The sequence below is a fragment of the Drosophila virilis genome, chromosome 5 (assembly GCF_030788295.1).
Source record: "Drosophila virilis strain 15010-1051.87 chromosome 5, Dvir_AGI_RSII-ME, whole genome shotgun sequence".
Lineage (NCBI taxonomy): Eukaryota > Metazoa > Arthropoda > Insecta > Diptera > Drosophilidae > Drosophila > Drosophila virilis.
In genome coordinates, this window is record NC_091547.1 from 4,457,392 (window position 1) to 4,468,948 (window position 11,557).

The 11,557-nt window shown below is 41.6% G+C and overlaps 1 protein-coding gene across 1 annotated transcript; it reads right to left on the minus strand.

Annotated features, from left to right (window-relative positions):
• Positions 1-6,622: 6,622 nt before the first annotated feature.
• On the minus strand, positions 6,623-9,104 carry Cyp9c1 (Cytochrome P450 9c1). The gene is made up of 2 exons (XM_002048770.4): positions 8,272-9,104; positions 6,623-8,207 (listed from the first exon to the last, which is right to left on the minus strand). Exons 1-2 carry the CDS (start codon positions 8,998-9,000, stop codon positions 7,356-7,358), a joined length of 1,581 nt encoding a protein of 526 aa, XP_002048806.1. The 5' UTR covers positions 9,001-9,104; the 3' UTR covers positions 6,623-7,355.
• Between the last annotated feature and the right edge of the window lie 2,453 nt (positions 9,105-11,557).

Below are 11,557 nucleotides of genomic sequence, written 5' to 3' on the forward strand. Positions count from 1 at the left end.
CTGACAGGCGCGGCACTGTCGCCCCCTAAGGCAGCTCATGGCACGGGCCGAAAATGTCAAGATGAATCTTGGCTGCATATAAGTGGGTGAAGTGATATCAATAAAGTCGGTGGTAATTAATTCAACGCATCTGTTGAGCTTTAACTTGAACAGCTTTAAAAGCTCTTTAAAGCTTGCGTACACTTTTAGTGCAGCAAATGCAACTGACTGAAAGCTTAAATATAATATTTTCATTAGCATGATATGCTAAGAAAAGCTCCATAAAGCTTTAAGCGACTTTACTGTCTGAATATAAGACTTGATAATCTGGCAATCCGCCAATCACTTGACAAACAGCAGGTATTTTGAACAGCAGAATTCCATTCGACATACAGTTAAAAAAAAATGGCACTTAGACTGCCATTAAAAGTTTGCGAAGCTCATTAAAGCTTAATCCATTAAAATTGCGCTTAACACAATAACTAGGTTATCCGAGTAACTACCAAACTATTTGATACTATTTAGCACTTATGCAAGTAGTTAAGCTATTTAGAAAATTTCAACTCTGTTGTTGGATTAATCCAATTAAGTTTAGCTAATGACATTAGATCTTCATTAGCAGCTGGCACAAATGCGCCTAATGAAAAGTGCGTAAAAAATGTCGTAGAATTTACGCAGTCAAAGAAAATGGGAATTGAGCTCAGCTGTCGCCAACAGACTCATTATACTTATTATCACACCTGTATTGCCGCACACACACACACAAACACACACAGCCGAGCAATTGTCAAAGGCGCGCACAACCAAAAAAGCACATTTACGACAACAACAGCAACAACAACAACAACAACTGGTCCAGCGCAATGCAAAGTTAGAAACGATAAGCGGGAGACAGCCGAAGTGAAGGAGCTGAAGGAGCTAAGGAACTGGGGCTCTGCTGGAGCAAGCAAGGACAGTCGTAAAACGACGAGGACATTAACTTCATTTACGTCTCGCCACAGTTGAAATAAACGACTTTACGACACTGGCGGATTTGCTAAAAAGTAAGTTGAGCCACGCACCAAGCGACCCGCTGCCCCCCCCCCCCCCCCCTCTCTATATTCCCCCTCGCCCTTGCAATCGCCCAAATGGCAGTTGGCCAAGCGATTTCTTTGCCGCATTTCTTGTATTTTTTTCCTCAGCTTCTTTCACCTGCCACAGGCTGCTGTTCATTAACGCCAGACGAAGCGGGGCTATAGCCTTCGCAGGGGCAGGGGCTGAATAATGTTAAAAAGCAGCGCCAGCTGCCAGCAACAACAACAAAAATAACAACGAGAACAACCTGAAACGAAGTCAACTGAGTGACTTCCGGAACGCGGCGCCGCTGATGGTGACCGTTGTGCCGGATGTGCCGAGTGTGCAGGTGTGCGTAGGTGTGTGTATTTGGGTTTGAGTTCGAGTTCGAGTTGGGCAAATTCCTGAAATTCGCTTTGTTGTTGGCCATAAATGCTTGACATTATTGCAATTTTCTGTGCGTTAGGCCAAGTATGCAGCTAACAATTTATTTGTTGCGGGCCTAAAAATAAAGGGACTAGAAAAAAAACTCAATTATCACGTAATATACTAAAGAAAATTTGAGAATAGCTCGGAACTAGCTCGCAATATTAAAAACGATTGTGAACTGAATAAAAATGTTGTGTTTCTAACGCAAGAACCTGTTCAGCAAGCGATTTATAGCCATAACTTATAAAAAGTGGGAATTAACAATCCCAAGGGAAATATGTATTCCCAGCTTGTAGCTAGTCAAATTTAAATTGGGAATTTCAAAGGAAATTTAACTTCCCTGTGTATTATACAAAACTTAGAACTCAAAGACACATTCATTTAATTTTCACGAACTTGGCATAAATAGAGTATAGAGTATTGTGGCATATACATTTTAGCTTAAAGCCCTTTAAAAATCCGTTTTTAAGCCATGCCCCGTTACTCATGCGCCGCCCGCATTTAAAACCCGCTTGTTGTCATTTTGTAGCATATTTTGCGGCTGCGCTGTAAGCGAAACCGATGAACAAAATGCATTTTGCCTGTTCGCCTCTGGCAAATTGCCGCGGGCACACACAAATCACGCAACGCCCGCATCGTGCCACACACAACAAGCTGCAGCAGTTGGTGCATAAATGAGCGAGGAGAGGAGAGCGGGCGGGCTGCGGGGCACAACAACTGCTGTTGCCGTTGCTGCGGCAGTTGGCAGGTGGCATTAAGGCAGCTTAGTGCTGCGAAAATAGAAATATTAAAAGCTGCTACCTGACTGCCACATGCCACATGCCACATGCGCGTAACGTAACTGTGGCCATGCAACCAAAAAAAATGTCACACAAATATGTGGCACATCCAGAAGGTGCCCCCGCAGCAGCACAACAGCCATCATCATGGTTGCCCGAAAAGGATTTATGCTTTGCAGCAGAAGCAGCAGCAACAGCACTTTTTATGTTATGACAATGACAGGCACAATCACACACACATACACACACACACACAAACACAGGCAGACAAACACACACATAAACAAATTTATGCTCGGCCAGGCTCAATGTGCATTAGACAATAACAATGATGCCCTGTAGTCATAGAATTTTATAGAGGGAGTATTAGATAGTTGAACATAGCTTTTTATAACAAGAGGGAACCATAGATAAAGTTGATAAGTTCTATATATGTAGATATATATACACTATATTGAGTATAGTTACAATATAGTATATATCGACCTCGATACATGCCCCACTGCCATCACAAAACAATAGTTATATAATCATATATCATATATCATATATCATATATCATATATCATATATCATATATCATATATCATATATCATATATCATATATCATATCATATATCATATATCATATATCATATATCATATATCATATATCATATATCATATATCATATGATATCATATAATATATCATATCAGAGTACAAGTATAGGTATTATATATGCAACAATATATAAGGAAATAAACTTATGTATCTCAATATCAAAAAATGATAATTTTCATATCAATTGACCATAATAACTACAATTCTTAAGATATTCCCAAGATTTTTGGCACATAACTTTCCGCACAATCATTTAATAAAGAACATTTGAGATATTGTTTTCCAATCCCCTACTTTATTTTTTAGCCACTCTCAAATTCATCAGACCCCTCGGTATTATGACCATTTATTATTTTATGCAACTGCCGGCTGCAATAGGCCACAGTCCGTGGCTCGAACCAGCCGAAACCACAATCAGACTGTTTGCCAAATGCACTTGAAAAATGTTGTCAACCAGCTGCTGGCAACATTTGAAATGTGTTTGTATTAAATAGAAGCCCCGACTAAATAAAATTATGTTGATTTTGTTGAACGCGTGGCCACACAACTCGAGTTGAGAGTAAAAATATACTTATGCTTATGCATGAAAACTTGTGAAGAAACTTGCCTCTCAAGGATGCTTCAAATTATGCTCTGTTCCTTCAGCTCCGCCTTCGCTTTAAGTCATGTCTATATGTATATATATAAATATGGGCTTATAGTGCTCGGTACTTATTGAATGTGCAACTTTAGGAGACGTTAACAGGACTCGCGCACGCTTTTATACAATTTATATAATAAGCGGAAAATAAAATGAAGAGGAAGCAGCCGCAGCAACTGCCAAGTTCTTCAAGTCAAATAAAATGCTTAAAGCAACGTATACAAGAAAAACAGAAACAAAAACAAAACAATTTCTTGCAAGCAAGTGAAAAGTGCGGCAGTTGACAGAGATGAGCAGGGGTTACGGCTTAATGCCAGCTATGCGGGTTTAAATCGAATATTTTTATGCATTTAAGATACTAGGATATAAGTATATAAGAAATAAAGAAATACTCCGCAAGTAAGGAGTTCTTATCATGTCCAGTACAGATGATTGGCGTTTTGTGGCAGAAATTCTCAATATTATAAAGTTGACTTGTAGTACAGAAACCTTTTTAAACACGAAACAGTGTCCTCTAACAGACAGACAGACATACAACCTGAGTTTGTGACTGACCAACTGACTGACTGTCTGATTGACTGACTGACAAACTAATTGAGTGATTAATTGATTGACACACTTACTTTCTGGCTGATTGATCGACTGACTGACTGATAGACTGATTGACTGACTGTCTAATTGACTGACTGACAAACTGCTTGAGTGATTGATTGACTGACTGACAAACTGCTTGAGTGATTGATTGACTGACTGGCTGATTGATTGAATGACTTGCTGATACACTGCCTGATGGACTGATTGACTGACTGTCTGATTGACTGACTATCTGATTGACTGATTGTCTGATTGACTGACTGTCTGATTGACTGACTCTCTGATTGACTGACTTACCGACCGAATGACTTAACAACTAATTCTTTATAATAATTGTTTTCAAATCGGCTTCTTAGCTTTTAGATGTTGCTATTGTTTACAACCATTCAATCATATAGGCATGTTCTATATGCATATGCTTTATATTATTTATTTCTGATGCCATTGATTACGCGCTCATCTTTGCTGCGGCACGCCCCAAAGACACACACACATACACTTGCACACACACATATAGCAAATGTTATCACATCATGTTTATCGCAAGGATGCAAGTAAAGGCTAAGGACGCGTAGCTGGATTTCTGCGACAATTCCCATTGTGGCAAAAAATGGTTAGTGTCGAGCGTTTCTTGCTTTTGGCTTTGCCATGTTGACGTCCCCCCCCTCTCACCAACCCCCTTCCTCCCTCTTATTGTTATTGTTGTTGTTGCGATGACGCCGTTTTGGCTGTTATTATGCTTGGCATTATCATTGTATCGTCCTTGGCTGTCGCCCCGCGCAGCAGCCGCAGCTGACTTTGGCAATTTTTATTGTCCAAGTTCTTGGCATGCGGGGCGTTAAGGGTTGACGCTGGCTTGCAACTGGGCCAGGATGTGCTTGGCGTCTGGCGGTCGCGGCGCCAAAGTTTTTTTTTACGACCTCTGTCAGATAGACGACGACCCCGACTACCCACGCGTGGGTCTATGCTGCTTGCCAGGATTGATTGATAAGCTTTTTGTAAACACTAGCAAAACAGTCAAGATGTCCTGATTGTTCTTGTTGTTGTTGTTGATGTGGTTGTTGACGACGCGTTTGCGCTTAGATTTGCAGAGATTACGCATACGTTGCGTTGGCTGCCGCAGTTAAATGTTTAAGAGGCAACGCAAAACCAGCTGAATTTTCAGTTATCCTTACTGCAGCAGCTGCAAGTCTCCTGACAAGGACATTAACATGCTGCACGTGTTGCTGCTGCTGCTGCTGCTGCTGCTGGCCATAAAAACAACAAACAACAACGGGAACAGCTTGCAAAGGTTGCCAATAAAAAAAACAGTGCGCCACTAATTTGAAGCACGTTAAAAGTTTTATGAACCACCGGGCCAAAGTTAAATATGCAGCTAATTACGTGTGTTACATTGTGTAAATAAATGTGTATTGCTGTGTGTGTGTGGACAAGCTAATTGCATTTTTAATCGCGCTATACGACTCCTTAACGATCCTAAGCAAAGCACTTGAAGCCCAGTGGAATAGCCACAGCCAACTACAACAAATCAGCAAAGCTTATGAATATAGTTTTAATAAGAAACAGAAGAAAAAACAGTATCTAAACTTGGGATATTAAAAAAATTTAAGAGTTCAGCATGTTATCGATAGCAAAAACTATCGATTGGTTTTTAAATGTAAATAAAGTTTATTTGTATGCCCCAAAAGAAGAAGAAGTTATGCGGAGAGCTGTCAAGCAGCGACCTAGAGAAGTGTGATTTATATCAATGCCAAGTTATCGATAACTATAATCGATAGTCACGCCGAATTCAAGTTATCGATAACAATACGCATCGACAGTCACACAGACGCATTTTACCTGTCTGCCCCATATTAGGCTTATAATGTTAAATAATATAAAATACTTTATCGACGTGCGTCAGTTTATATTTTTAAGCACTCCAGCTCCACACGATCTTGTTTTTTTTTTTGGTGTTGTTTTGCAGTTGAGCTGGCGGCATCGCATTTTTTACGCGGTTTATGACACAAGTGAAATATAATTCATATTGCACGAAAAAAAATATAAAGAAAATTTTAATGCCGCCTGAAAAATAACGTCCAATAAATAATCCTTAATGTGCCTTTGTGTCCCATGTCCTGTGGCACAACATCGCTGTGTGCGTGTGTATGTGTGTGTGTGTGTGTGTGTGTGTATGGATGTGTGTACCCGCTAACAGCTCCTCCTACCCAAACTTCTCCTCCTCCTTCCCCCTCTCCTTATAAATTATATTTTGCTCGTATGTTGCCCCGCGTGTGATTTTGTTTTACACGTCTCTTGTTTCTGTTGTGGCTTTAATGTTGTTGTAACCACAGTCGCCCATTCATATGTATATATATTGTGTTTTTATTTTGTTGTTGTTGTTGTGTTGTTGTTGTTGTTGTAGTCGTTGCGGCCATCAAGTCCTGACAGTGTTATGACGCGGCTTGTCGCGGTTGGCACCTAGCAAGTGAAACATTGCCACGGCAAATTTGTCAGCTTTTCATCGCGAACAGCAACAAAGTAATAAATTGCCTGATTTTCCGGTTATTTTTTTGCCTCTTTCGACTTTTTTCATATTTTTTTTTTTGCATAATTTTATGAATGACACTGGCTTACGAGCACATCAAGGCTAGACGCACACATAATTGTATTGAGCTCTTACAATTTAGCCCAACAAAAGCTTTAACGAGGCGTGAAAGTAGTATTGAAGTCATATAAAAGCTTCAAGTGTAAAATAATCATGTTAATGCTTGAATGAAGTGGGTTCTATTGAAAGCTTTAAGCGTAAAGCTTAAATATAATGAATTTTGTTAACAGATTAAAACTTGAATTCGGCTTATTAAGCTCATGTAAAAGCTTCAAGTCTCAAGTAATCATGTTAAAGTTTGAATGAAATACGGTTTATTGGAATCGTTAAGCTTTAATAAAAAACATGTTAAAGCTTGAATAAAGCTAATATGTTCAGCTTTCAAAGCATCAAGTCTAAAGTAATCGTATTTAAGCTTAAATGAAATAAGTTGTATTGCAAGCTTTCAACTTGCAAAGCTGCTTATTGAAGTTAGCTGGAATGGCTGCTTTAACACACCTAAATAAAATAAAAGTTTTCATTTTTTTGCGATAGCTACAGAACCATTAAAGCTTCTGGCAGTCTTAATTGTAATGATGCTTACAATTAAGCCCACTAAAAGCTTACATCTGCGCTTTATTCAGTTCCACCGGCACATTAGCTAGTGTCACTGCAGCTGCTCAGAGCAACCCTTCAGCTATTTGTGATTAATTATTCAGGTGTTTGCCTAGCCTCGAAACGACACCAGAAAAGCTCGCGCGGCTGCATCCGGAAGCCCTCAATGCTGGCCATCATGTCCAGCGGGGTGCGCTCGGTGGGCAGCAGTCGAAAGCGCAGCACCAACTGATAGATGAGCGACTTGACCTCCATCAGGGCCATGCGATTACCGATGCAGCTGCGCTGGCCCACGCCGAAGGGCATATACGTAAAGGGTCGAATCTCATGTTTGTGCTCTTTGTCAAAGCGTTCGGGTCGAAACTCGTCCGGCTGGTCAAAGTTATCCGGATCGTAATGCAGCGCCACAACGGGTATGTGCACCAGATCATCCTTGCTAAGCTTCAACAGCAGCTCCCCCGCCTCGTCGCGCAGCTCAAAATCCGCGGCACACATGCGATCGATGATTATGGCGGGCGGCCACTTGCGCAGCGATTCCGAGACGATGCAATCCAAATAGTTCATGCCCATGAGGCTATCGTAGTCCAATGGTTTGCCCGCCAGCTGCTGCTCCACAGCCAAAATCTCCTCGTAGAGCTTCTGCTGCACATGTGGATTCATGACCAGCTCGTAGCTGGTGAAGCTCAAGCAGGTGGAGACTGTCTCAAAGCCGGCAGAGAAGAATAACAGGCACTGTGCCAGCAGATCCACATCATTGAACTCTGCGGCATCTTTGTCCAGATCCTGCTCCAGCTGCTGCTGCTCTCTGAATAGACGCTGCGCCTCCATCAGCTGTTGAATCATATCCGGACGCACTATGTGCTGCTCGCGGCGCTCCTGCATGGCGCCAAATACCAAACGCTTGAAGTAGGACACATTGTTGAGATCCATGACAGGCACACGCAGCGCCTGAACGAGTAGCGGATTAAGAGAGCGGGCCTTAAAAACCAACCATTTGGCGCGTTAACCTTACCTTCATGAGCCTGGGCATTAGTATATAGAGCAGCACCTTGATGCCGCCCCAGAAACTGAACTGGGAAACACGCTGTCCGAGCATAAAGAACTCATTTTCCTCATCCACGAAGCTGTTGACCTGTATGCCAAAGGCAGCCGTAGCAATCACATCGTTGGTATAGCGCGTAAAGAACTCCTTGAGCTCCAGTTCAATGCCCTCGCCTCCGCCAGCCTCCAGTTTGCGTTCCACATAACGCACCGCCTCCACATTGCAGGCGTTGATCAGCTCGAACATGAGGCGTATCTTGGCGCCCGTAAAGCTGGGTGTCAATGTGCTGCGCATCTGTTTCCAGCGTCGATCGCGTAGGGACAACAAAGACTTCGAAAAGACGGAGCTATCACCGGTGTCGTGTTCATCTCCAATGCCCTGGCGATGGTTGGCAAAGTTCTCGAAATGCTTGATGCCCACCTGACGTATCAGGTCCGCATCCGCCAGATAGTAGAGCGGCTCGCGTAGATTGTACACCCCATACACCTTGTGCTGCTTCAGGCGCTGATGCAGCTCAATGCTGTGCCGCACATAGGAATCCCTGCCGAGCATTACCGAGAGCGGCACATTGCCAAGCAGCGGCAGTGGCCGCTCATGTGCCACGCCTCTACGCCGAAAGTAAGCAAAACTGGATACCGACCATTTGTAGAGCAGCGCGCCAAGAAACGTGAGCAGAAAGAACAGTTCGACGAGCGCCATTGGGCCAAGAGGGTAGCGGGGTGGCTAATTTAAAGCGCGCTCAATTCAACTCCCGTGCACTTTTGTCTGCGTCTTACACAGCCGACCGCTGAAACGCCACTAAACGTAACAGCTGCTTGTACTCTCCCATAGAGCCGGCAAATGCTGTGCTTGTATTGGTGAGCGCAGCTACTGAACGAAACAGCAGTGGGAGAATAAGCAGTAGCAGCGCGAGCATAACAGAAGAGCGTAGCAGAGCGAGCACGTGACGAGCGCGAGCGAGCAAAGGGAGAGAGAGGTCAAAATAAAGCGAGCAGCAGCAAGTTTATTTTTTCTTTCGTAAATAACAAGCTAATAACTATTTAAACAACGAATTATGCAGAGAGGCGTGTTAATCGAAAAGGCATTGATAGCTGGCTAAACATATTTGAAATATTTAATATTATTAAATGCAATTACGTAAGTCAATAAGGCACAGGATTAAATAGTTTTTATCAGCAACCAATATGCATGTGCATAAATGATCAACGGCTCTCTCTCTCTCTCTCTCTCTGTTAAGCTTAGTGTGGGTGTAATAAGTTGTAGTGGGGAGAAGTCCGAGCAAATAACACTAATGACTGAGCAAAAGTGGGAGATAAACATAATTGATAAAGTAAATTGCTTTCATGCACGTACACTGCAAAAAATAAAGTACGTAAATTGTGCTCCAACGCAAGTAATGCAAATTCAAGTATAAAGCTTTTGGGGCAACGAGGAGGGTTTACTATAGGTGCTAAATGCGATAGCTTTAAGAAGATTCGACTTGAAACAAGCTTAAAGAACATTGGCATTATTTTAAGATTATAATACAGAGATTTGAGGAAAAGAAATTTTATATGCATTATGTCAATTTCATTTGAATATTTACAATAAGCTTAGGCAAAAATTGTAATGTAAGGGGGAAAATTTGTCATTTAATTATGAACCTCTTTGGAATTCTCTTGAATTACCAGCAAAGCTGGCTACTTCACAACAAAATTCATTTACGCATGTCAAAGGGAAGCCAACCGCAAATTATGAAATACTTCTGCAGCTGACAGATTTCATTTCTAAAGCAATACAAATTAATCTGTAATCCTGTCGCAAATCTAATATTCAGCATGTGTGCGGCTGTGACGGCGAGTCCCAACTGATTTGTTCTGGCAAACTGTCAGCAGCCATTGCCATCAACTAATTTTAACATTAATCCCCTTAAGTGACTCAACTATTTATTATAAAGGACTTGGCAAACAAAGAAAACCGTACAAACACACACATAGACACATTCGCAAGAGATGACAGCAGGTGCAGCTCTGGGTGGCTACGTGCCCAAATTCAAAATCAAATCCAAATCCATTGCCAAGACGACCTGCGCTCCGAAATGAAATGAAAGTTTTGCCACTCGCTGGGCAAAGCTTTGAAACTGATCCAATACTTGATTATGAGCGGGCAGTTACAGGAGTTCAGTTAAGCAACAATAGGAAAACCTAACCTCAAAATGAACCGTTATGTTCAACTTGAATTTCCCTCAACTTTGAGGTTAAGTTGTGCGTTTGCCGTCTAATGATAAGTTTTTTTTAGTTTATACTTTGCAGACAATTATTAAAAGTTGTCACATTTATATCGCCCAATTCATGAACTTTAAATATATATACTTTACATTGAATATAACTTTTCTTCGACTCAAACCAAACTGTTATATTTGACTTGAATTTCCCCTAAATTTGAGGTTAAGTTGTGTAGTTAAATGTTTTCACATTTATATCGCCCAACTCTTGTATTTTAAATATATGCATAGACTTTATATTGAACAGAACTTTTCTTCGACTTACCCTCGCATATTGAAAAATCCTTTAGCTGTTCGACTTTGGCCGCAGCTTTCACTTTTGCGCATATTTCCATTCAGAGATTCAGAGCGGCGATTCGTTTAAGTTCTTTGGCCAAGAAAAAAAAAAAAAAAAAAAAACTGGGAAAGCTTTGTGTAATCAAATCACGTCTGAAACAAATGACAAAATTTGGTTGCATTTAGTGAATATTTAGTGCGAGCATGGATGTGTGCGTATATATATATATATGTGTGCGTGTATGTGTGTGTGCGTGTGTGTGTCTCTGTGTGGGTGGAAATTGGACACGCGCCAAGCGCTGGAAATTATTGGCATGATGGCCGAGAAACGAGAGTCAACCAGAGAAAATCTTCAAAAATGCAAATGCCATTTGATTTGCCTGCCCCCCCATCTATCATCCATCTCGCCTGCTGCCCGGCTGCGTGCTTATCGCAATTGCAATTCGCATAAGCGTTAAGCAGCAAAAATAAGTGTGTTCAGCACACCGGCAATAAGTGTTTGTATCCAGCAGCTGCTGGCTTTATTGTTAGGCAAATATTTCGGCCAGAAACGAAGCGACGACACCAGAAATAAAACTTCGGCCACAAACAGAGCCAGGTTGCACAGCAAGAAAGCGAATGGGAGCCCAGCGATATGCCAGAGAGATATCTAATGTGTTTACATTGGCAGCAGACCAACAAAGAGCAAGAAAACTTGATAAAAATAACAAAAAAAAA